Source organism: Trichosurus vulpecula, chromosome 8 (assembly GCF_011100635.1).
Source record: "Trichosurus vulpecula isolate mTriVul1 chromosome 8, mTriVul1.pri, whole genome shotgun sequence".
In the NCBI taxonomy this organism is placed as follows: Eukaryota; Metazoa; Chordata; class Mammalia; order Diprotodontia; family Phalangeridae; genus Trichosurus; species Trichosurus vulpecula.
In genome coordinates, this window is record NC_050580.1 from 199,503,056 (window position 1) to 199,529,388 (window position 26,333).

General features: G+C 41.7%; 1 protein-coding gene across 1 annotated transcript in view; it reads left to right on the plus strand.

Moving 5' to 3' along the window:
* Positions 1-26,333, plus strand: part of SORD (sorbitol dehydrogenase) — a 68,026-nt gene that overhangs the window by 1,520 nt on the left and 40,173 nt on the right. The window contains 1 exon segment of the mRNA XM_036736694.1: positions 14,047-14,317. Within this exon segment, the coding sequence (XP_036592589.1) occupies positions 14,047-14,317 (271 nt within the window).

Consider the following 26,333-nt stretch of genomic DNA (forward strand, 5'->3'; position numbering starts at 1 on the left):
GGAGTCACATAGGAAAAGCATTAAAAAGGTAAAACATACAGTTATTGGCCACTAATTGGATAATGGGGGGGGTAGGGTGGGAGAGGGAGAAGTAGAGGATGACATCTAGGTTGTGGGCCTGGGGACTGGGAAGATGGTAGCACCCTTGACCATAATAGGGAAGTTAGAAATGGGGAGGGTTTTGGGGGGAATATAATGAGTTTGGTTTTGGACATGTTGAGTTAAAGATGTCTATGGCACATACAATTTGAGATGTAGCAATAATCTGCTAGCAGCTGCTGTAGGGGTGTGAGACCCACCAAAAACCAGCACACAGAAAGCTACCAACACAGGCTCTTTGATCTGCTTTTCTAAGGAAAGCAACTTTAAGGGGTTAACAATCTCAGTTTAATCAAACATACAAATATCATTCACAATTTGGGGGGAAAAGATCAGCCCCCTGAACTTTAAGACAAATACGAACAGAAATTACAAACATCAACAGACAGACCTTGTGTGATTCAAATAACAATTCATAGTTACCAGAGAAACACCATTATCTGGGTTGTGAAGCTGGGGGGCAGTTGCAGCTTGCCCAGAGTCTCAACACCCCTTCCATGAGTGTGCCCCAAAAGTCAAATGCCAAGGCCCCCTCAATTATATCCTGTTCAGAGCCCTGAGGGCTCTAACCTCACCCTGGCTGGGTATGTGAAAGGTCTCCATCCCTAGAATCACATCATATAAAATTCAGTGACTCTCTGATTGTCTTAATGCTGAGAAACACTCCAAGGCAAATTCCCACTTTATCTGCCCCATTCAAACAAAGGCCAGAATCCTTAAAGGCACTTAAGAGAAGGACAGCAAAGAGACTGACCTTAATTACTATTACAGATATCTAAAAGGCAGTTAGAGATACAACACTGGAGGTCATGAAAGAGGTTAGGGCTGGACAAATAGATCTGAGAGCTATCTACAAGCTATTGTTCAGTTCAGTCCTGCTCAACAATTTGTGACCCCATTTGGGATTTTCTTGGCAAAGATACTGAAGTGGTTTATCATTTTCTTTTCTAGCTTATTTCATACATGAAGAAACTGAGGCCAACAGGGTTTAGTGACTAGCCCAGGGTCAGGTAGCTAGTAAGTGTCTGAGGCCAGATCTGAACTCAGGTCTTTCTGACTACAGGCCAGGTGCTCTATCCCCTGCATCACCTAGTTGGCATATCTACACAGATATAATAATTGAAACCATGGGAGCTGATGAGACCCCCAAGTGAAATAGTACATATAGGGGGAAAAGAGAATATGGCCCTGTACAGAACCTTGGGAAAACCCCACCATTGTTGAATGAGATGCAGATAGGATCTACCAGAGAAGACAGAGAAGTGGTCAAACAGGTATAAGGAGAAACGGAGAACCTAGAGAGAGCAATGCCACAAAAACCTAGGGAGAAGAGTTTCAAAGAGAAGGTGGTAATTGACAGTGCCTAAAGCTGAAGAGAGATCAAGGATGGGGGCTTTAAAAAGGCCAATAGATTCTGAGAACTACAGAAAGGTCCTAAGATTTGGCAATTAGGAGATCATTAAGAGAGGCCTCCAACCTCTAGGGGCCTTCCTCAAAGCAGCCTTCAGACACTATGTTCTTCATTCAGATATCTGATCATATCACTCCCCTCAGAAACCTTCAGTAGCTACCTTAGGATAAACTACAAATTCCTTAGTCAGCCTAGCATTTAAAGCTCTTTACAATGTAATTCCAATCTGTCTTTCTAGCCTTATTTCACAATACACTCCTTTGCCCACTCTTCATTCTAGCCAAACTGAACTACTAGCCTGATCTTGTCTTGTCTTGTCTTTCCTCCATTTATTTATGACAGTCAGTTGTCATACCTGGAATTCCTTCTTCAGTTATATCTATTGAAGTCATTCTCTTTCTTGAAGCACCAACTTCATTCCAGTGCAGTGACAGAAGCAACACTTACTAAGATCCCTGCCATGTAGGGTAGGTTTGTTTTTCCCTAAAAAGCAAAGAACTTTCCCTAAAAACTTAGTTGGTCCAGGGCACTAAGGCTGCAGTTATTGATGAAGCTTCTTGGTGGCCTACAGCATAAAAAGCCCTGCCCCATCAGGAGTCAGGGATTCTCAGATTTTATGGAATCCCTACTTGGTGACAACATGCCCTCTCTTTCTCCTTTTTTTTTTAAGAGGAGGACTTAGATTTGTTTTATTTATTTATTTTTAAATAATATTTTATTTTTTCCTCAATTACATGTTAAAAACAACTTTTAACATTTAAAAAAAAGTTTTGAGTTCCAATTCTATCCCTCCTCCCCCTCCCCCTTCCCTGAGACAATAAGCAATCTGATATAGGTTATACATATGCAATCATGTAAAACATTTCCATATTACTCATTTTGTGCAAGAAGACTCAAAAATAATATAAAAGAAAGAAAAAGTATGCTTCAGTTTGTATTCAGATATCAGTTCTTTCTCTGGAGGCTGTATGCTTCATGAGGAGTCCTTTGGGACTGTCTTAGGTCATTGTATTCTTGAGCCATCATACGATGTTGTTACTGTGTACAGTGTTCTCCTGGTTCTGCTTCCTTCACTTTATCAGTTCATGTGAGTCATCCCAGCTTTTTCTGAAATTATCCTGCTTATAGCACAATAATATTCCATTACAATCATGTGCAACAATTTGTTCAAATATTAAGCACTTACTGTGTTCCAGGCACTGTGCTAGGGATACAAAAAGAGGTGGAAGACAATCTCTCTCTCTCTCTCTCCAGACATACTTAGCAGTATACTTAGACTTCCCCCAAAATACCACTATTAGCACATACATTTGGTGATGAGGTCAGAGTTGGGAGAGCTGGTTCATCAAATGTGAAAGAATGCACTTAGACCTTCTCTGTAGCTATTGGGAGCTTTATTGACACAAAAGCAGCGGGCCTGAGATTTAGCAAGTAGCTAAACAAAGCCTCTGATGTAGGGAAGGGACCAGACTTATATAGACAAAAAGCCATACAACCTGTAGGATGATTTTAGGGTTTCTTATTGGGGCTGGAGATTTAGGGATGGGATAAGGACACAGGTAGAGGACAACCAATGATAAGGGAGACTGGAAATTTTATGATCCAGGGTGGGGGAGGAGACAAGGAATTCCATGGTCCAGGATAAGGGGGAAGTTATGTGATAACTCAAGATAAGGGGAGGAGACTTAGGGTGCCAGGCAGAGAGAAACTCATCCCTTAGGGCACCTTTGTATCAAGAGACTTTAAGGCATTTCCAAGTTAGAGTACAAACCAGGGAGAAGGCAATTTAGTCCTTAGGGCACTGTTTGCATCCACATCATTTGATATCAAGATGACTGCACACCAAAGGCATCTTCTCCAGCTTTCTGCCTCCTATCCCTGTCCTTCCTAACCCAATCCATTAAAAGTCACGTCCAACATGAGATGCTCACCAACCTGGGGTACCCTGGACTCTAGCAGCAGTGTCTACCTGGAAAAGGGAAGTTAGGGGGATGGGCCAGTTCAGCTTCCCCCTTTAAGACCTCTGATCATTTTAACTGAGGGGCCACATCTGCAGGATAGGTGGAGCCTATCCACTGGGGTGAACAGGGGGAAGGTACAGGTGCAAGTGCAGGTGCCCCAAACTTAACAGTGGATGGCTGCTACTCTGTGATTGATGTCCTGATGTGGAGTAAACTGAACAAACAGTGCTATCTTCTCCTGTGGCTGCCGGCGGACACACCAACCCCTGGGAGGCCCCCGGGCCTCTGCCAACAGCAGTTCCAGGAGTCTGTCTCTCCCCACATAGACTTGGGTCTCCCAGAAGGGGCCAGAGTACCTGATGTAGGCTGTGATATGCCTCAGCTCCAGCACTGCCTGGGAGCAGGCTGGGGGAGAGGATAAGGCGAAGGGCACCAGCTGGGTACAGCTACTACAGAGAACCCTTAGCACAATGCAGGGATAGCTGCTTCATGCTGTTCTCTCTCCTAAGACAAACCATTCGCTCTCCAGCTGCACTGATCTTCCGGGTAGCTGGTCAGTACTGTGAATGTCTGGAGGTTGAAGCCCAGTAACCAGAGCAGTGGTAGAAGGGGCATCCCAGGGCCTCTGGAGCTGCATCCCCAGACCCTGGCAACAAGCGACCCTCAGCGTCCTCCAACTGCAGACCTCTTCTCTTCCCACTGAGGTGCTTCAGAGCTGGGGGAAAGGCCAGAGGTGTGGTAGCACTGCCCCCCAGCCCCATAGCCCCAGCTTCCCTGACCTCCTAACTCTGGTCCAAAAGACAGCCTCTGCCCTGAAGGAGCTTACAATATACTTGGAGGGAGACAACACTGCAGACAAACATATACAAAACAAGCTATATAAAAGATAAATAGGAAATAATTAACTGAAGCAAGGCACTAGACTTAAGAGGGGTTGGGGAAGGCTTCGAGTAAAAGATAGCATTTTAGTTGGGACTTAAAGAAGCCAAGGAAGTCAGTGGTTGGAGCAGAGAAAGGAGAGTGTTCCAGGACAGGTGAGGAGAGGAGGTTCAGTGTGACTGAAACAGGGGGTGCTAAGGAATATCATGTGGAAAGGCAGGTTAGAGCCAATCTGTGGAGAGTTTTAAATACAGAACTGAGAAGCCTTATTCTAGAGGCAACAGGGAACTGCTGAAGGCTTTTGAGCAGGTCTGTTACCTATTCAGACCTGTGCCTTAGGAAGGTTATTTTGGCAGCTGTGTGGAGGAATGAGGGGAGAGTGTTGAGAGTCAGATTCTAGAGAGCAAGGTCCAGCTGTGAAAGAATTCACTTAGACTTCTTGGTAACCAGTGGGAGCTTTATTACGTGAAAGCACACACCGACCTTTTACTGCAGCCACCGGGCTGAGTAAAAGGCACTGATATTTGGAAAACTAGGCTTATATAGAGGTTTCAGAGTGATAATGTAATGTTAGGATTTATTATGGGGGTTAAAGATTAAGGAAGAACCAACAGGATGAGGAAGAAGGTTGCTTACAAGTAAGGAGGAATTTTATGACACAGGATGAAGAAGATGGTTGACAGGATAAGAAGGACAGGAGGACATAAGATTAGGGTACCAAAAGCAATTCTTTTGGTACAAGTTAAGGAGAAGTTTTATGGTATTTTGAGATAAGGGGAAATGGAGTTTAGGATGCCTTCAAATTATAGGATAAGCTACAGAATAAGCTCCAACCCCACTCAGGAGAGGCTTCACAAAGTATTGGGAAAAGCAACTGCTAATATTCTTTTTAACCCTTAGGGCACTGCATGCTGTATCCACATTAGAGAGGGTAAAGACAGGGGAACAATTATGAGGATATTACTGTAAGTTTAAGTGAGATGTAATATGAGCCTGGACTATGCTATTAGTCATGTGAATGGATCAAGGACAGATTTGAAAGATGTGGTGGCACAACTGACTTGAAACGAGGATCAAGGGAAAGGGAAAAATCAAAGATGGTACCATGCTTATGAAACTGAGCATCTGGAAGGGTCCTGATACCCTTAAGAGAAATAGGGAAGTTTGGAGGAGGGGAGACTTTAGGGGGAAAGGTTATATGATCATAAATTTATAGCAGAAAGGGATCTTAAAGGCATTTAATTCAATCCTCCCATTTTTACATAGAAGGAAACCGAAACCCAGAGAGATTAAATGATTTATATAAGGTCACACAGATAAGAAGTGGCAAGGCTGGGATTTGAACCCAAGCCCTTTTACTCTACATCTAGTACTCATTACACTGTGCTGAATTTGAGACACCAATGATAAGACACTCAAATGTCAATGATCAGATTTCTTCCACAAAGCCTTCCCCAATGCTGTCAGCTCAAAGTGATCTCTCCTTCCTCATTAGGTAGGTGTTTGGGTGGACCTGGAGTCAGAAAGACCTGAGTTCTAAACCCTGCCTCAGCCAGCTGTGTAACCCTGGGCAAGTCACTTACCCACTATTTGCCTCCCTCAGTTTCTTCACCAGTAAAATGGGGGTAATAATAGTAATTTCCTCCCAGGATTGTTTTGAGGATCAAAAAGTGCTTTGCAAACCTTAAAGGGCTATATAAATGGTAGCATTTGACTTACTACTTTTTGACCACTGTGTTAACATGTTAAAATGCTCTTTTAAGTTGAGCTAAAGATATTAAACAATAAATATTTCTTTAGTCTAAAGTCTTTTCCAGACTTACCAGAATGAAATTTTTAAAAGTACTTTGTCAGTATTTAATAAAACTTTGAAGAAATCGTTCATGAAAATGGAGTGAGTGGTAACTAGACTTAGAATAGAGAAATATCTTACTTCTAGTTAAGAACATAACCTTCCCCCTTCCCCGAAGGGAAGAGTGTATTGGTCTGAGGAAGGAAGTGACTTGATTACTTATATTTACCTGTGGCTAGCTTGTAGTGGGGTGGGAGGATTGGAAAGAGCTTTTGGGAGGTTGTTGTTGTTTGTTCTTCATTTTTGAAGAGGACCGGTGACATTACGGGTGATGTCTTTACTTTCCATTGAATTGGATTTAAGTGAGGCAGAGTTGGGCATTTGTCAGCTTCACTCCCCCTGAGTCATCAAAGTCCAGTGGCAGGACAAAAGTCCTGACAGAAGAAGACTGGTCATGGCCAGGGATGCAGTGGATAACCTTTGTGGTCTGATCAAGCTCTCAGCACTCCACAGTACCTGCTTCAGCTGCTTTCATGGCCGTTGGAACAAATTGTTCTCATCTGACCATTCCATGGGGAAAGTCTTCACATGCTTAGTGGTCATAGAATGATTGAGTGGTTTTAAAATGATTCTACAAGATTAAGTGACTGTTGTTCAGGACTGACTAAGCAAAAAACTAACTTTTACCTTACCTTGAGTTGTGCAACAATGTTTTGTCATATTGTGAGCTTTTCTTAGTCCAAGATTCCTCTAAATGTTACTTTAAAAAATATTTTGTGAAGACACAGGTCCTAGGGCATGAGGGAATGCTGTCAGTTTGGATCTCTCTCTCTCTCTCTCTCTCTCTCTCTCTCTCTTTCTCTCCCCTCCCTCCCTACCTCCCTCTCATACACACACACAGAATAATGCTTGAATTTGGAATAAGGATTACATCAATTAAAATTATTTCTTGTACACTTAGGTCTACAACACAGGATATGTTTACTGTACTCTGGGGAGGGGGAGTTCTGAATTTCCAAGATATTGGTTACTACCTTCTATCTTTCCTTGGCCCTTATATTCTCTCTGGCATTATATTTATTTGTGTTCATGTCATATCATTTTTATTAGATTATTATTTTAAACCTTTGTATTCTTGGCGCCTAGCACAGTTCCTGCAAATAATAACAAATATAACAAATGCCAAATTAAAGTCTTAGCTCAGTTGCTACCTTCTTCCCTGAGACATCTAACTAGAAGTATTCACTTCTCTCTCCTATCCATGTACAATCAATGAATCCATCAATTTATAAGCATTTATTAAGTGCCTACTATGATATTACAACTTGTATTATAGTTATTTTTGTATGTATCTCACCCCCCCCATACTAGATTATAAACTCCCTGAAGGAGGGACTATCATCTCTATTTCCCTTACATTACATATAGTAGGTACTTAATAAAATATTTATATATCTGGCCCTAATCTCTCTTCTGAACTCTAGCTCTTCATCACTAATTGTCTATTGGACATCTCCATCTGGTTGTCTCATTGGCAACTCAAATTCAAAGCATTCAAAATAGAACTCATTAGCTTTCCCTGTAAATTTCTATTATCCCCAAATTATCTATTTCTGGTGAAAGTACCATTATTCTTTGTCAGCTTTCAGAATTTGGTCTAAGAAAGACAAACAGAATTAGGTTATATTCATGTTTATTTCTCTTGAGGCGGTCGGCATGCATACGTCCATGCATTGGAGCTGCAGTTTGGAACTGGGCTCACTTTGGGGTTTGGGTGCACAGTTTATATACCGTTTCAATGGGGCCTGATGCCATTCCATCATCATTTCACCCCTGGACAGAGAAAATATCTCTATACCAGACCACTCCCAGCCTTGGGCTAGCTAGATAAAAGAATCTGTCTCCATTCAGGCTTGAGTAGAACACATCGGGCTTTCCTACCTTAAATTAAATTACTTGCAAGCTTGCGGGGGTGGGGGGCTGGCCAGGATAAGGAAAATCCGTGCACTGTCATTGTCAGTAGTGTCCTTCTGAAGAAAAACTAAACTTAAAGTCAGGACTTGGGAAGAAGGGGAGGGGGAGCTCTGAATCCCCAAGATATTGGTTATTGATAATTGTTTCCCACACCTTTTAGTCATTTGGGCTCAGGATTTTAGTCATCCTTTTCACTTTCCCTCCCCCTCCTGCTTCTGTGTCTAATTAATTTCAAAGTTTTGTTAATCCTACCTCTGGAGGACTTCATTACTTTCTCTCCACTCCCTTAGCCATCACCTGGCTTCAACCCCTCATTAACTCTCACATGGACTATTGTAATAGCATCCTAGTTGGGTTTCTCCCTTCTATTCCCTCTCCAATTTACCCTCTATATAATTGCCAAAAGAATGTTCTCAACATATAGGTTTGACCATTTTACACCTCCACTCAAGAATATTCAGTGGTTCTCTTGTTATCTTTAGGATAAAATTCAAACTTTTCAGCTTGTCAATTAAAGCTATTCACAATCTACTCTAGCTTATCTTTCTAGATTTATTGCACATTACTTTTTCCTCATATAATTCTCCAGTCCAGGGGTGGGGAGCCTGCGGCCTTGAGGCCACACATGGCCTTTTAGGTCCTTGGGTGAAGCCTTTTGACTGAGTCCAAATTTTACGGAACAAATCCTTTTATTAAGGGGATTTGTTCTGTGAAGTTTGGATTCAGTCAAGGGATGGAACTTTAGGACCACATGTGGCCTCACTGCAGGTTCCCCACCCCTACTCCAGTCCAAGGAAAGTCAACTATTTAGTGGTCTTTGAAATCAACATTATATCTCCTATCCCCCTCTCTTGCATTCCTAGAATATACTTCACCCCCCCCCCGCCCCCATCCACTTTACCCATATACCCTTAGAATCTTTAGCTTCTTTCAAGGCTCAATTCAGGGGCCACTTCCTATGGGGAACCTTTCCTGATGGCTCTAAGTGTCCTATTGTTGAAGTTTGGGGTGCTAGGAACCTCAAAATGTAAGGGTAGAGGGAAGGTCTGCCTTGAAAGAATCTGATCACTCAAGCCTTCTTTCAAGTCAGAGTAGTGAGGTTTTATTTTTTATTTTTTTCAATGTAAAAAAAAAACTCTAATTTTTATTATGCTTAAACATAGGTTTAGATCTCAGACCCCAAACAAACAAATAAATAAATAAACCTGAATGAAGACTAAGATTTTAACAAGACCTCTTGTAGGCAAAATTATATCAGAGTAACAGAAAAATTATTCCTGTACATAGTGCATAAGACAGATTCATAATCCCATGCTTCCTTCAATGTCATAAAAGTTGAACAAACTTAGTTAAATGGAGTTATAATCCCATACATCCCCCCAAGAAAACAACCTAGTTAAACAAATTCTACAGGTAAATTAAGTCAGGCTATAGATTGAACACTGAGTTTGCAAAAACCTATACTCACAAAACTATAGAGATGCATTTTATTTATTTATTTTTTCCCCTTCTAAAAAATCATTATTTATTTATTTAATATTTTTAGTTTTCAGCATTAATTTTCACAAGAGTTTGAATTACAAATTTTCTCCCCATTTCTACCCTCCCCCCACTCCAAGATGGCATATATTCTGATTGCCCCATTCCCCAGTCAGCCCTTCCTTCTGTTACTCCACTCCCCCCCATCCCCTTTACCCTTACTTTCTTGTAGAGCAAGATAGATTTCTATGCCCCGTTGCCTGTATATTTTATTTCCTAGTTGCATGCAAAAACTTTTTTTTGAACATCTTCTTTTAAAACTTTGAGTTCCAAATTCTCTCCCCTCTTCCCTCCCCACCCACCCTCCCTAAGAAGGCAAGCAATTCAACATAGACCACATGTGTATCATTATGCAAAACCCTTCCACAATACTCATGTTGTGAAAGATATTTTGTTCCTTCCTATCCTACCCCACTTTATCCAATTTTCTCCCTTGACCCTGTGTTAGGTTTTATTGTAACACCTGTTGGACAGGTGAGATTATAAGAATCTGTGCAATTTAATGGGAGTAAGATTGGTACATTTATACAGAAAAAGATTGTGAGAAGATCTGGATGGGATTAAGGAGCAGCAAGTAGCCTGGGGTGGTCCAAAGGTAACAGAGAAAGAGATCTGGATGGGATAAGAAGTGTTAAGTAAGATAATTAAGTAATCAAGGTGGGCTGGAGTGGGCTAGATGCCCTGATATTTCTGGGAAAATTCAGGGCTTTTCCTTTTAGGGGTCTGGATCCTATCCCCCCCACCTTCTCCCGTCCCCCCTCCCCAAACAAAGGCAGAAACTATTTTTCATTTTTTCGTCTTTGTATCCACTTAGGGGGCAGTTAGGTGGTGCAGTGCCAGCCCTGGAGTTTGGAGGACCTGAGTTCAAATTTCACCTCAGACATTTACTACCTGTGTGACCTGGGGCAGGTCACTTAACCCTGTTTGCCTTAGCTCCTCATCCATAAAGTGAGCTGGAGAAAGAAATAGCAAACCACTCCAATATCTTTGCCAAGAAAATCCCAAATGGGGTCCCAGAGAGACGGATCAGACTGAACACTATCACCATCCACTTAGCAGAAGTACTTAATAAAGGCTTCTTGAATTGAGTTCTGTCTCTCTAAGCCTATGGTGATGCTAGTGCTGATTCTGCTTTCAGTGAGTCTGCTTTAGTCATCACCCAGAAGAGGGCCATCTCTGCGTTATGGCACTCTGTAGAACATTAACCTGTTTCTCCATCTATAAAGTGGGCATGATAACACTTTTACTGCCTACCAAAGGGTTGGTTGTGAGAATTGTTAGATATTAAATGTGAGATTCCATTAGACTGTGAGTCAGGACAAGGACTGTCTTTTTTTCTTTTCTTGTATCCCCAATGCTGTCTGACACACAGCAGGCGTTTAATAAATGCTTGTTGACTGGCTGAATGAAACATTTATTGGATTGGATTAAGTTGTAAGTCTCATAGCCCTGTATAAACGAGTTGTTGCTGCCTTGAGGTAGAGACTGCTTTCCCATTTGCACTGTATCTTGTATGTACTTCTTTTTTTCATATTGTATCCTTGAGAATAGGAATTGTGTTTTTGCCTTCCTTTGTATCTCCAGTGCTTAGCACCATCCATGCCTAGCACATAGTGTCAGCACCTTTGCTATTTTATTTATTTGTTTTTATTATTTACTAAGCACTTGTGCTTAGTAAATGCTTATTGATTATTTAGTCTGAGGGCCAGCTATGTATGGTTCAGCCTCCACTGTTCTCTGATTAGGGGGTCTCAGTCATGAAAAAGCAAGAGGCAAGATGAAAGAGAGAGAAAACAGAAACCTAGCGTAGTATGGGAAGAGTGCTGGACTCCAAGTTAAGATAGCTGAGTTCAGGTCCTCCTCTTCTGCTAATAAACTACCTGCGTAATCTTTAGCAATTCACCCCACATTTCTGAGCCTTTGTTCCTTTTCTATAAAATAAGAGGATTGGAGGAACTTTAAGCTCCCTTGGTGCCCTGGAATTTTATGGATCCTTGTGAATTTAGGGGGAAAGCCAACCAATCCACAGTGTATAGAGAACTGACCTCAAAGTCAGGAAGACCCTGGGTTCAGGTCCTGCCTCTGACACATCCCATCATATAATCCTGGGCCAAGTTATTTAATGTCTCAATGGTTTAAAAAACTCTCTAAGACTCCTTAGCTGAAGTGCAGGTGCTGATCTTCACCTGTAGAGGAATTCCTAGGACAGTCAGTCAATAAACATGAATTAAGCACCTACTATGTGCTAGGCACAATGGGGATATAAGGAAAGGCAGAAGAGAGTCCCTGATCTTAAGAAGCTCATATGAGATAAATCAACAGAGGGAAGGCACTACTAGCATTAGGGGAGTTTTGTTTCTCCAGTGAAATCACAGATCTGGATCAACTGACCCATCAATAATAATAATAGCAGACCTTAAATGACTCCTAACAACCAATCCATCAATCAAACAATAGCTGAAATTTATATGGCACTTTATGGTTGTCACTTTTCATACTTATCTTAAAATAAGGAGGCAGCTTAGTGGTGAAGTGGATAAAGTGTAGACCTTGGAGTCAGAAGACCTGCCTCAGACACTTCTGAGCTGTCTGACCCTGGGCAAATCACTTAATCTGGGGAGAATATCACCTACCTCACAGAGTTCTGCGAATCTAATGACATCAAATATGTATTGTTTCTCAAACCATAAAGAGCTATATAACCAAAAGTGCTTCCCAAACCATAAAGAGCTATATAAATGCTAGCTACTCTCTATCTCCTCCCTCAATAACTTTCAGAGATAGCTGCTACAAAAATTATAATCAGAGATTCAAAGAGTGACTTTCCTGGGGTTACATAATTACTAAGTGTCAGAAACAGGATTCCAACCAAGAACCTGCTGGTCCAGCAAGAACTTTTAAAAAAAATAGTATTTTATTTTTTCCAATTACATGTGAAGGCAATTTTCCGCATTCATTTTTTTTAAAAGATTTTGAATTCCAAATTTTTCTCTCCCTTTCCTTCCTATCTCCCCTCCACAAGATGACAAGTAATCTGATATAGGTTATACATGTATGATCTTGTAAAACATTTCCACATTAATCATGTTGTGAAAGAAGAAACAGAACAAAAGGAAAAAAAAAAACATGGAAACTCCCCGAAAGTGAAAATAGTATGCTTCAATCTGCATTCATACGCCATCAGTTCTTTCTCTAGATGTGGATTGTCGTGGATCATTGCATTGCTGAGAAGAGCCAAATCACTCATAGCTGATCATCAAACAATGTTACTGTTACTATCTACAATGTTCTCCTGGTTCTGCTCACTTGACTCAGCATCAGTTCATGTCTTTCCAGGTTTTTTGAAATCTACCCAGATCTGTGATTTCACTGGGGAAACAGAACTCCTCTAATGCTAGTCTTCCCTCTGTTGATTTTTCTAATGTGAGCTTCTTAAGAAATCCATTCTGAAATTCATCATTTCTCATAGCACAATAGTATTCCATTACATTCATATACCACAACTTGTTCAGCGATTCCCCAATTGTTGGACATCTCCTCAATTTCCAATTCCAGAATTCTTCTGGAGTATTGTTGGATTAAAGGGTAAGCACAGCATGCTAACTCTTAATCAATAAACATTTATTAAGCACCCACCACTTGCCAGATTATAAAACTGTGGTTACCCTTTAACTCAGTAATACCACTACTAGGTCTGTATCCCAAAGGGACAATAAAAAAGGGGAAGAACCCACAGCTACAAAAATATAGCATCTCATTTTGTGATAGCAAAGATTTAGAAATTGAGGAGCTATGAGAGTGGCTGAACATGTTGTGGCATATGATTGTGATGGAATATTATTGTGCTATAAGAAATGATGATCAGGGTAGTTTCAGAAAACCTGGGAAGACTTCTATGAACTCATGCAAAGTGAAAGGAGCGGAACCAGGAGGACACTGAACACAATATCAGCAATATCGTAATGATGATCAACTGTGAAAGACCTAGCTACTTTAATTTAATACAGAAATCCAAGACAATTCCAAAAGACCCATGATGAAAAATGCTATCCACATCCAGAGAGAGAACGAATGAGCTGAGTGCAAATTGAAGGATACTTTTTTCACTTTCTTCGTTTTTCTTGCTTTTTTTTTTTTTGCAAAATGGCAAATATGTAAATGTTTTGTATGACTTCACATGTTTAATTGATATCATAGAACCTACTTTCTGAATGAGTGGGGAGGAAAGGAATGAGAATGAGAGGGAGGGAGAGAATTTAGAACTTAAAATTTTAAAAAAATAATGAATGTTTAAAGCAAATAAATGAAAAAAACCCCACGATTCCTATCCTCAAGGAGCTTACAGTCTAATAGTAGAGACAACATGCAAACAGCGAACCTCCCCATAGCAGGACCTCCCATTGGAGCGGAGAGGAGAACCACCCCGCCCTCTCCCCGCCCTCCGCCTAAGCGGAGGGGAGCCCCGCCCCACGTTGTCTAGCGTACGGACCGGAGCCCTCCTCCCGCACCTTATCTAGGATTCTGGCTTCTGGCTGTTTCGTAGAGGGAACCGGCCCTCTGCAGTCACGAGCCCCAGACCCCAGATTGGCAGTTGGCGACATGGCGGCGGGAAACACTGATAACCTTTCTGTGGTGGTGCACGGACCCGGAGATCTGCGCCTGGTAAAGCAAGAAGGGAGGTGGTGGTGGGGAGCCCGCTTCCTTTGATCCCTGAGCTTCCTCTCCTTAACACCCTTCGGCCCAGCACAGGTCCCTTAGCTTTCACCGAAAACATTTCCCTGCCAGATTCAGACTCTCCACTCCTGCCTCTGATCCATCCCCAGCGCGCTCCCCTCCGCCAAATGCCCAATTCAGCCCAGAAGTATTCCCTCAATCCCCCTCAGTTTAGGTACACTCAACTTCGGATTTAAGGCCGTTAGGGCTGGGAAAATGGGGTGCAGAGCCATTCTCCTTCATGCCAACTGTGAGTGCATTTTCTAGCCTTGACATTTGCATCCCTCAAAAGTGGTACCAAGGAAAAACAAACTAGGCTATTCCTGAGATCCCTGGCCCATCCTTCTCTGAACTCTGGACTGATTATTTCCTTCTGTCTGCATATCCTGCACAAGACCCCCATTCTGGCTCCTTATCCACTGGTCGCTTCCCTCTACAGCCAGTTCTATATCTTCTTTCCATCCTTCATTATTCCCTTCTCTTTGGACTTTTGCCTTTTTCCATTTCTCTTGGCACTTTCCAATGAATGTTTTCCTTTTGCTCATTCTCATTCCCTCCCCCCAGGTGCTTGGCTTGCAAACTAGGTATTTGCCCTGTTGGCCTATTTCATTCTACCAAACTCCTAGCCACCTTTGTTTTCTGCCCCGGGGACTAAAGGTCAAGCAACTGCCAAGTCAGCTGGACTTTGGCCAGTCCTCCCTTCACTGCTGCATCCATACCCTTGCCCAGGTTGCTCAAGTCTGGCAAAGTCAGTTAAAGCAGAAGAGAAGATTCTCCATCCCATAATAAGAATTACTCATGTTTTTCTAGCACTTCAAGGTTTACAAAGCCCTTTTCCCACAGCCTAAACTCATTGAAACAAGATCAAGAGACAGTGGTCTCTAGTTAGTAAGTGTCATTCCAGGCAGTGATCCCAGGTGTTAGCTAAGGGCTTCTTTGACTATGTCACACTGCCCCACCATATCATGGGGATATTTTCCCTTTGTGCCTTTGAAAATAATATTCATATTTTGACTTTAAAGAAGAATTTAAGAGTTTGTTACCCTTAAACCCCAGATAAGCTCTTCTTGGGCCTCAGTTTCCTCAGTGAGTCTGAACTCATTGATCTCTAAGGCCATTTGCAGTTCTAACAGCCTGCTATTTTATGATTTTTAAATAGAGAGATGTTCCCTGAGATACTGGGATAGGGAGAAATCAGTGTTCCAGGGTAAGTGGCCAAACTAGTCCTGCACTGAATTCACAGCCGTCATCATTGACCCATGGTATCCAGCACCCTGCCATCTCAGCCTTGTGGCAGATGCATTGTGGTATGGTGAATAGAGCATTGGACTTGGAATCAGGAAGACTTAGATTCAGTTTCACCTTAGAACTTGGGCAAGTCATTATACATCTCTGTGCCTCTGTTTCCTCATTTATAAGATTGAGGAGTTGGGCTATCTTAGGGCCTTTTAAATTTCCTTCTAGCTCAGAATCTCAGGTACTATATTCTCCCTGATAATAATGTTTTTATTTAATATTTTATTTTTCCCCTATTACATGTAAAAACAATTTTTAACATTCATTTTTTAAAATTTCAAGCTTCAAATTCTCTCCCTCCCTTCTTCCTTCCCCTCCACCCTCATTGAGAAGGCACGCAATTTAATATAGGTTAAATGTGTTCAGTCATGCAAAACATTTCCATATTAGTCAAGTTGTGAAAGAAAACACAGATCTGGTACTCCTTCTCAAGAAGGAGAGTTTAACATTCACTTATATCTCCTTCCCTCCTCTACTCCCCGCCCAAAAGTCCTTCATCTCTGCAGGCAGAGACTAGTACCACTATGGTTACTTGTGGCACTCTTCTGCCAGAACAAAGCAACAGGCAAAAAGGGAATGTGAGGATGGGTTGTGTGGAACACAATTCTGGGATGCGCATTTGTATTTAAACATAGGAGGGACAGGCCACCTTGTAAGTCTGGAAGACCTGAATAGAGTCCTCCCACTAGGTACAGCGGCTACCTAACCCTGGGCACTGGTCTCAACAGGAATTCCTTACAGTTATGAGGGAGCGTTTGGCTATGCAAAATTTAGAAACCAACATTTCATGGAGTGCCTGACTTTTTAATGAGAAGTAGTGAAAGAAAGGCTGGATTTGCGAATCAGGCCTGAGTTTGGATCTTTCCCGTGTTATTGCCCGTGTGACTTTTGGGAGACTCGAATCATCTCTTGGGCCCTGTTTCTTCATCTGTAAAAACAAGTGAGTTGGATTAGATAATCTCTTAAGCTTCTGTCTAGCTCTGGAATCCTCTGCTCCCAGAGCACGAGTTGACTATGAAACACAGGAAAAAAGGGAATTTACAAATGAGACCCGGAGAAGAGATAAAAGCAGAAGATCAAGGCCAGTGTTGTAAACAAAAACCACAAGTTAGAAGTTAGCCCAGTTTGTTTCCCCTTCTGTATGAAGGAAGAAGGCTGCAGGGCCAAAGTAGGAAGGATAGGCAGGGGCAAAACCCTGGAGTAGGTGGGCAAAAAATGAAATAGATGCAGGCAGTCCCCACTTTACAAACAGAGGTTGCATTCCATTGGAGAAGTCTTTTTAACCTATAATGTAGAACTTCTCTAAGGCTGTAAGATCGTTATCTGTAGGTGGGAGGAGTTCCTACACCAATAAAATCACAGGCTGGTGGCTGTCTTTACAGCTGTAAGAAAATCTTAGACTTAGGAGAGATTTTAAACAATAGTCTTTTTTCTCTCCTTTTTTTTGAGAGACATTCTCACCTGATAGCCTAGGGCTGGCCTTGGGAATCCGGACAGTCGAAGTTTTGACTCTGGTTATTGATATATGTTAACTAGGAAATCACTTAATCTCTCAATGCCCCAGGCTACTGTCTAAGGCTATGAGTTATAGATGAATTTCCCCTCTACCTTAGCAAAGGTCTCTATAGCCAGTGAAATAATAATAATCATAATGATAATGACAACAATAGTGGCTAACATTTATATATCTAAAATGAGTTAATATTTATAAAAGTGCCTAGCACAATAGCTGCCTCCTGTATACCACCTACTGTGTGTCGGGCACTGTGCTAAGCACTTTGCAAATATTATCTTATTTGATCCTCATGACGTCCCCGGGCCGTAGGTGCTATTTTTATCTCCATTTTACAGTTGAGGAAACTGAGGCAAACAGAGGTTAAGTGACTTGCCCGGGGTCACACAGTAAGTATTTGAGGCTGTATTTGAACTCCGGGCCTACTGTGCCACCTAGTTGCCACCAAAGCTGATTGTCTCTAGCCCAAATTGGCAAACATTTACTAAGTGCCTACTATGTGTCAAGCACTGTGCTAAACATTGGGGATACAAAAGCAAACGACAGTCCTTGCCCTTGGAGAGCTCACAATCTAATAGGGAAGATGATATGCAAACAACTATGTACAGACAAGCTATGTACAGGATAAAATAAGGAAATAATCAACAGAGGAAAGGCACTAGAATTAAGAGAGATTGGGGAAGGCTTCCTGTAGGAGGCAGGATTTAAGCCAAGACTTCAAGGATGCCAGGGAAGCCAGAAGGCAGAAATGAAGAGGGAGAAAATTCCAGGCATAAAGACAGCCAGTGAAAGTGTCTGAAATTGGAAGATGAAGGTCTTGTGGCAAGGACAGCAAGTCCAATATCGCTGGAATGAAGAGTACATGTGGGATGGAAGTATGAGATGTAAGAAGAATGGGAAGGTGGGTGGTGGTGGTGGGGCTAGAGTTTCGAACATAAAATAGGATTTTGTATTTGATCCACAGGATGATAGGGAGCCACTGGACTTTATTGAGTGAGGGGTTACATAGCCAGACCTTTGCTTTAGAAAGATCACTTTGATAGCTGAGTTGAAGATGGATGGGAGTGGGGAGAGATTTGCTGCGGGCAGACCAATCGGCAGGTTATTTCAGTAGTCCAGGCTCAAAGAGACAAGGGCCTGTACCAGGGTGGTAGCAGTATCAGAGAAGACATTTTATTGTAGAGATGTGACAAGGGTAGAATTGACAGGACTTGGCAACAGATTGGATTTAGGATGTGAAAGATAGACAAGGATGACAACTAGGTTTCAAGCCCGAGGGACAGCTATGCCCTTGACAGTAACAGTGAGGTTTGGAAGGGGGAGAAGTTTGGGGGGAGAGTTCAGTTTCAGACAAGACATGTTGAACAGTGAGGTTGGTAGCCAGATTGTAGAGTCAAGAGCGAACAGAGTAAGAGGCGAGAAAGTGGAGATGTTTATTGAAGACAGCCTTCTCGGAGTTTTTGAGAGAAGAGAGTATCAAGGAGAAGAGGGACAAAAAGGTTACAGAGAGGATGAGAAGGATGAGGGTTGAGAAAAGGCAGTTGGATCTAAGATATCATTGGTGACTTTGGATTTTTTGAGGATAGGGAGACGGGCATACTTGTTAGCAGGATAGAAGCAGCTGCTGGACAAGGGGAGATTGAAGATGTGATACGTTAGAGGGATAAGTTAGCGAATTATAGATACATTAGAGAAATAGAGGAGACAGTTTGCTGGAGGAGGTGGGATAGAATGGGATTGCTTGTGTAGGTAAAGGAGTTGGTCTTAGCAAGTAGAAGCACTGCTTCGTCTTGTGAGACAGGTGAAAAAGGTGGTGGAAGGCATCAGGGGGGATGTGAGCTACAGAGAAGGGGAGAAAATGTATCTCGCAGAGAATATCCTCAGTTTCTTTTCAGTAAAATATGTGGTATTCCTCAAAGATCCCAAGATCCTCCAGCAGAGTAATTCTTCCTCACCTTGGTCCATTTGACTGGAGGTCAACTGAAAAACACCTGAACAACAGCAAAACAACCACAGCAATAAATTCAAAGGCAAGGATAGAAGATAAGATTAAAAGTTTAATTATTGTCAGCTGATGGGCCATTGCCAGGTAGCTAGCAGATCTGCAGAAAAAAGGGAGATACACATATATGTAGGGCTTTATATGGCTTTAGGGCCACATTACATGTGGCAAAAGGAACTTATCAGGTGAAGCTGCTTAGCTACTTTCCTTATTTGGGAGGTTGAATAATAGGAACGAAGTGGCAGGTGGTTTGCCTGAGAATGCCTTAAGCTTGTATTATAGTTTGTTCACCTTGTCTCTTGAGTGGCCTAAGGTCATGCCTGTTGTGGTGGGGTTTTTTCCCTGTAGTTAGTCTCATCAGACCATCTTGGTATGGGGCTGGAGATAAAGCTTGTCTCTAATCAAGCTCATCAGAATATCTATTTTATCTTTAATATCTGTTTTGTCTTGAAGAAGATAAAATGTATAGGCTTGTCTTGCTGAATAAAATACAGTCTGTCTGTTTACATGACTCTGTAGCTACCTTTCTTTGATCTCTAAGACTACCTTTTTTGGGGGGCGGGGGAGGGGGGAGGAAGATGTTTTCCCCCAAATCACAGCACACAGGTTTTATCCGTTTCCTCCATAGTTCTCAGATGAGAGGGTGGGGGTGGAGGAGCTTTGGGACACTTGAAAAGGGATGAAAAGGTTTGGAAGCGTCTCAGTGAGTGCCCGGTTGAGATGATATAACATAAATTTGTAGGGGACCCAGTCAGGATAATCGCGTGAATTTCATTACCTTCATTCAGTAGCACGTGTAGGAATGAAGGCTGTGGATGAATGGAAGTGACCCAAGGCTGAGGTTTGGCAGGATGTAATAATTGATACAATAAGAGAGAAGAAGACAATATAGAAATGAACTGGTTCACCTAAAGAGGTCAGGTTGGGGAAAAGAAAAAAGTGTGGCTAATACAGGTATGATAGATAGGAGAGAATTGAGGGGTCAAGAGATTGGAGGTCATAGTGTGGACAGAGTAGGGTTTGGTATTGGAAAGTAGATTAAGAGGTAGAAATCTAGTAGACATTGGGTAAGAGAAGAGAATTTCAGATTTTATGAACATGGAGATGGTACATTTAGGCATAGTCTTACAGACCTGGGAGGTTTGAAGGTGGTGAGGTGTTTGAGGGAGTATTAATAGGTATGTTGAAGTCCCCTAGTATTAGGTTAGGCATTGGGGAGGAGATAAAGATTGTGAGCCAGGTATTGAATTAATTGAGGAGGGAAGGGGGGGGGGTGTCCTGGGAGAGGTCTGTAGACAAATAATAGTTATTAGGATTTTGACTGGGTGGTAGATGTAGATTATGTTAACCTTAAAGGAGAAGTTTCTGAGTGATGGTGATAGGGATAGTGTAATGGGAGAGACAATATATGTAAACAACTATGTATAAAGCAGTTATAGACAGGATAAAATGGAAATAAGCAACAGAGAGAAGGCACTACAGTTTAGTGGGATAAGGAAAGGCTTCCTGTAGAAGGTGGGATTTTAGCTGAGGGAAATCAGGGGGTGGAGATGAAGAGGGAGAGCATTCCAGGAACAGGGACAGCCCCTGAAAATTCCTGGAGTGGGAGATAGTGACTGTCACTTGTTTTTCAAGCAAATAATGATTTCACTGAAAAGGAAAGGGTAGGGGAGCTGAGGAAAAAAAGGCTAAATCGATGCATGAGGAGGCAAGTATGTAGGGAAATAGCAAGATTTCTTATCATTGAAAATGTGTTGGCATAGAGGAGGCCATCCTTAAAATTCCATTTAAGTAGACTAAGTTGTAAAAGAAACAGTGAGGAACACTGAGCCCAGTGGGTTTATTGACATTTTATTTAAGTCTAAAAACATAGACGATGTAGAAACAAGGTCCAAGCATTTAAAGTGAATGAACATGTAAATCTAAGTGTCCAACCACAAATTTAATGTAGTGAATGGCCTCTACATTCAAATGGTATTTAGGGAAAGGGAGATTTTTTTTTTTGGAGGGGAGAAGGCAGGGCAATTGGGGTTAAGTGACTTTCCCAAGGGCACGCTGCTAGTAAGTGTGTCAAGTGTCTGAGGCTGGATTTGAACTCAGGTCCGCCTGACTCCAGGGCTGGTGCTTTATTCATTGCGCCACCTAGCTGCCCCAGGAAGGGGAGATTTTTAACTAGGTTTGATTACAGGAGCAACCTGGGTCTATCCTAACTGTGTTATTCGATTGCTAGAAATATGATTCTGCCTATTTTTGTGGGAAATTTGGAAGTCGTTATGACGATGGAGGAGTATGGATGTGGGCTTAGCTAACCTCCACAGGAAACTGTTTTTAATGCTACATCCTTAGGAAGGAGAAGCAACTTGGGATGGTGAGATAAAGGACTGATTTTGGAATCAGAAAGGCCTAGGTTCAAGTTCTACACCTGAAACAACTCTGTGACCACGGCAAGTAGATTAACTTCTCTGTGCCCAGGACAACTTCTTAAGCCTATATGTTGCCTGAGGAGTTTTCACACTAGAAGTCTCTAGACGTTCACACTAAAACCCTTTCTTGGGTTCAGTCCAAGACAGCTAGGTGGCAGTGGACATAGAGGGATGAGACTGGAGTCAGGAATATCTGAGTTCAAATCCAGCTTTAGACAGTTAACAGCTGGGTGACCCCAGGCAAATAACTTAACTTCTGCATGGGGATGATAATAGCACCTAATTCCCAGGGTTGTTTTGAGGGTCAAATAAGATAATAGTTGTAAAGTGCTTACTAGTACAGTGCCTAGTACATAGTAGGTGCCTCCTTTTCAGACTCCCTGCATCCCTTCTTCTTGCTGTAAAGAAGAACAGTTCTTAGCATACACGAAGAGCAGATTGTAACATAATTGAGAGATGGGAGCCTGCGGGCATATGATACCAAGGAATGTAGAAAATCTGCCCTCTACTTTCAGGTACTGAATACCATGGAAAGGCTATTATTAAACACCCATGCAGAGGCAAACACTGGTTCTGGGGTCAGAGGATATAAGTTTCAATCCGCCTTAGATACCTCTATTACCTGTATCAGGGCTGTCCAACCTTAGGTTTTTATTGAAACAATAGACAATATATTTTGATTTACCTTTTTAGTGAGAGCTCTGCATAGCTCAGCTTCATTTACTAAAGCAATTTTATGTAAATTTCTATGCTTGTAGGTGGGCCACATAAATCTCACTGCAGCCGCATTTTGGACAGCCCTGACCTATATGATCTTGGACCCATCATTTAACCTCTCTTGCCCTTAGTTTTCTTGTCTGTCAGATAAGGACATTGGATCAGATGGCCTCTGCCGTCCACTGGGCTTGGGATCTCCATCATCAGCTTTGGTTTTATAACCAGCAGTCCAGCTTAAATTAAAAAGGAGCAGTTTTAGAGTTCGTGATTGATATAAATAAAAATCATTAGCAGTTTATATTTATCCTTTATGATTACAAAGTCCTTTATGTACACTGTCCTAATTAGAGATATGTTTTATCTCATTTAAACAGAAGTTATATGTACACTTCATGGTTACAAAGCAGTTTGTGTATATTGTTTCATTGTGACCCATATAATAACCAGTATGTGGTGTAGTTATTTTCCCTGTTTTATAGATAAGAAGTTGTAAGAATTACTTGAAGTCACACAGCAGGTAATAATAACTCATATTTATGTAGTGTTTTAAGGTTTAGGAAAGCACTTTCCTTCCTAACAACCCCTTGAGGTCCGTCATTAATGCAAATATTATTATCCCCATTTTACAAATAAGGAAGCTGAGGTTCATTTAGATTAAGTGACAGGAAACAGAATGGTTTAGTGGAAAGTGTATTGGAATTTCAGTCAGACTTTGGTTCTAGAACTGGTTGTGCTCCTGGGGCAAATTATTTCTCCCTGGGCCTCTGTTTCCTTACCTGCAAATAGGGACTGCATTCAGGGGTGGGGAACCCATGACCTCAAGTACCACCCTTTGACTGAATCCAAACTTCATAAAACCAATCTCCTTGATAAAAGTCTGCACCCAAGGGCCTAGAAGGCTATATGTGGCTTTGAGGCCCCAGGTTCCCCACTCCTGTGATGATTCCTAAGGCTACCTCTGACTCTCAACTTTGATTCTTGGTTTGTGACTAAGGCAACTGCTTTTGGAATGTTTAATAGATTATCTGATTTTTTTTAAACCAGGAGGAAAATAATGTAGTTAATCTTTAAGATAACAGAACTGTTGCACCTTTCCTTCATTGCAGAAGGCGGGGACTGTGAGCATGGAACAATGTATTGTGAACCATTTTGAGCCCCCCAAGACTTGAGAAAGGCCTAAAACATGGATTGTCCAATCAGGAGAAAGATATTTTTGGCCGGCTCTGAGCTTAACCTATCATAATGCCTTGCATGCTCTGCCATAACAGACACGCTTTGCTTTGCTCTCTGAGTGAACCTAAAATGCCCCTTCCTGTGTCAGCACCTACAAGGCCGGATGAAGCTGATCAGGAGCATTCTTCTGTTTATGATTGTCCAGGGCAGGGTGCCTTGAACCGGACACTATCTTGAATAATGGGATTTTTCTTACGTTATATTATCTAATGTTAATGAAAGAAGAAACACAGACATTCTGGATCTATAATTTCATTTGACACCTTGACATCTCTTATCTTATTGTATCCAATTAAGAAATTCCTTTCTCATATTATGGTTAACACATATGGAGACTATAAGTTTGGCTGACACAGGCATCCTGAGCAAGGAAAGGAAGGAGGGGTAAGGGGGAATTACTCTGAAGCTATAAGGTCCCCTTTGAACTCCCATACATATCTCTATATGCATATTCCTCCAGCTTTGAGAGAAATAAACATGCACATGCAGCCTAATTTTGTTTTTCTTAGAACAAATTCAGTAATGGTTGACAGTATATAGTTTGTTGGTTTTCCTCCTCCCTCCCCCCCCCCCCCCCCACCGCACTGTTTTGTTACAAGGGATGTCTCTTGATAGGGGAAGAAGAGCTATATTCAGAAATGAATGTAACAACAAAAAAAGCATCAAAATTTTTTTTAAAAGTAAAGCAAATTTATTTTAGAAAAATCCAAAATAATGATGTAGTTGTATTTACTTAATTACTTGCACTTGTATGTTTTATTGCTAAAGTAGTTTTTGGAGAGGGAGGTCAGAATTATGTAGTAACTGTGCCTCAGTTTAGGATATAACTTCTTCACTCGACTGGCAGCCTTGCCTTCTGCTGGACTCTCCACTGGACCGTGGGATTAGAATTTCACTTGGCTGGCAGCCTTGTCCTCTGCTGGACCCTCCACTGGACCATGGGATTAGAATTTCAAAGAATAACCACTAATATGTAATAGGATTATGCTTGCACCACTGAGTCCAGTGGTTCTATTGATTAATTTCACAATGAGCCTAGACTTGATACTGGAGATCTCTAGAGATTTAACATTTTCTTTTCATTCCCCCAAGAAAGGGGAAAAAACCAATTTCTTCCAGGTTGTGGTATGAGCAGCGAAGGACACCATACCCAGCCCTTTGCCTCAATCAGATTCCCAACAAAACCAACCAAGCAGAAGCCTCAGATAGGATTTCAGGTATAGGGTTGTTGTGAATTTGTGAGTTCAGACTGTCTGAAAAGCCAATAGAATCTAAAAAGTTCAATTGTGAAAATGCTTCTCCTTTTGTTTGTTTCACTTCCTGTTGTTGGGGAAATACGTATCCATTGTTTGTCAAAATGCTCGGTTTACTATGCTAATTCCAAAGGACATTGGACCCTCATCTGGAACTTCTCTCCCTCCTCACCTCCACCTCCTGGCATGCTGATTCCTAGTTTCCTTTGGACTTTAGTTAAAATCTCACCTTCTACAAGAAGCCTTTCCCAAGCCTCCTTAATTTCAGTGTCTTCTCTTTGAGACTGTCTGCAGTGTAGCTGTTTGTACATAGTTTGCATATTGTTTCCCTCATTAGCCTGTGAGCTCCTTGAGATCAGGGACTGACCTTTGCCTTTCTTTGATTCCCCGGTGCTCATCGCAGTGCCTGGTACATAGTAGGTGATTACTAAATACTTGTTGACTACAAATCTTACCTTGCAATGATAACTACTAATGTTGCCACTGTGAGAGGCTATGGGCTATTATGGCTTAGTCAGTCAACAAGTATTCTAGCCTCACTACGTGCTGGACTCTGTGCTGAGACTAAAAAACAAGTAGTTTCTGCCCTCATGGAGTTTACATTCTACTGGTAGGCTGTGACTTGTTCGCTGATAAGTAAATTCACAATATATACAAAATAAATACAAAATGTGTATTTGGAATTTGGGGTGGGGAGGAACTTCATTGATGATGCTGGGAGTCAAGAATGAAGTGACACTTAAGGTCAGCTTGGAAGAGAACTTGGGGTTCTCGAATATGGGAATGAGGAACAAGAGTGGTCCAGTGATGGAGGACAGCCTGTTTGAAGGATGTAGATAGGATACTATGTACTAGGAACATTGCCTCTTGGGGGGGGGGGGCGGAGAGGGGAAAGTAATGTCTTTGATGGGGAAGGCTGGAACAGCTGGATGCCCCAGGTGAACCTGGACTCCTGAAATCTGTGGGACAGTTCAAGGACAGAGGGTCTTTCCCTTTTTTGAATTCTTTGGAGGCAGAGACCTGTGGCCCTGTACCTTTGCATTTTGGGGTTCCCAGCACTTCTAGACCACAACAGAGCCAGACTGCAAGCAGGTTTTAAATGACAAAAAGGGGAGTTAGTATCATTTGATGCTAGAGGCAAGTGGGGGGCCCACTAGAACTTTTTAAAAAAAAAAAAACTTGTATTAATATCTTTTGGTTTTGCATTGCCAAATTCCCCCCCCCCCCCATCCTTCTGCCTTCCAGAGGAGCTACCTGTTACAACAAAAAAGAATTTTTAAGAGTAGGAAGAGAAAAAATTCATTAAGATAAATATATTAGAAAAAATTTGAGATTGGATGCAATATTTCGCACCCATGAAAAGAAGGAATGAGAAGTGTCTTCTCATTATCTCTTCTTTGGGGCCAAGTTTAGTCTTTATAATTTGGCGACATTTGTTTTTGATTGCTTTGTGCTTTTTCTTTCTATTTATCATTCCACTGAAATTGCTCTCTCCAAAGCTACTATTTATTTCTTAGTTGCCAAATCC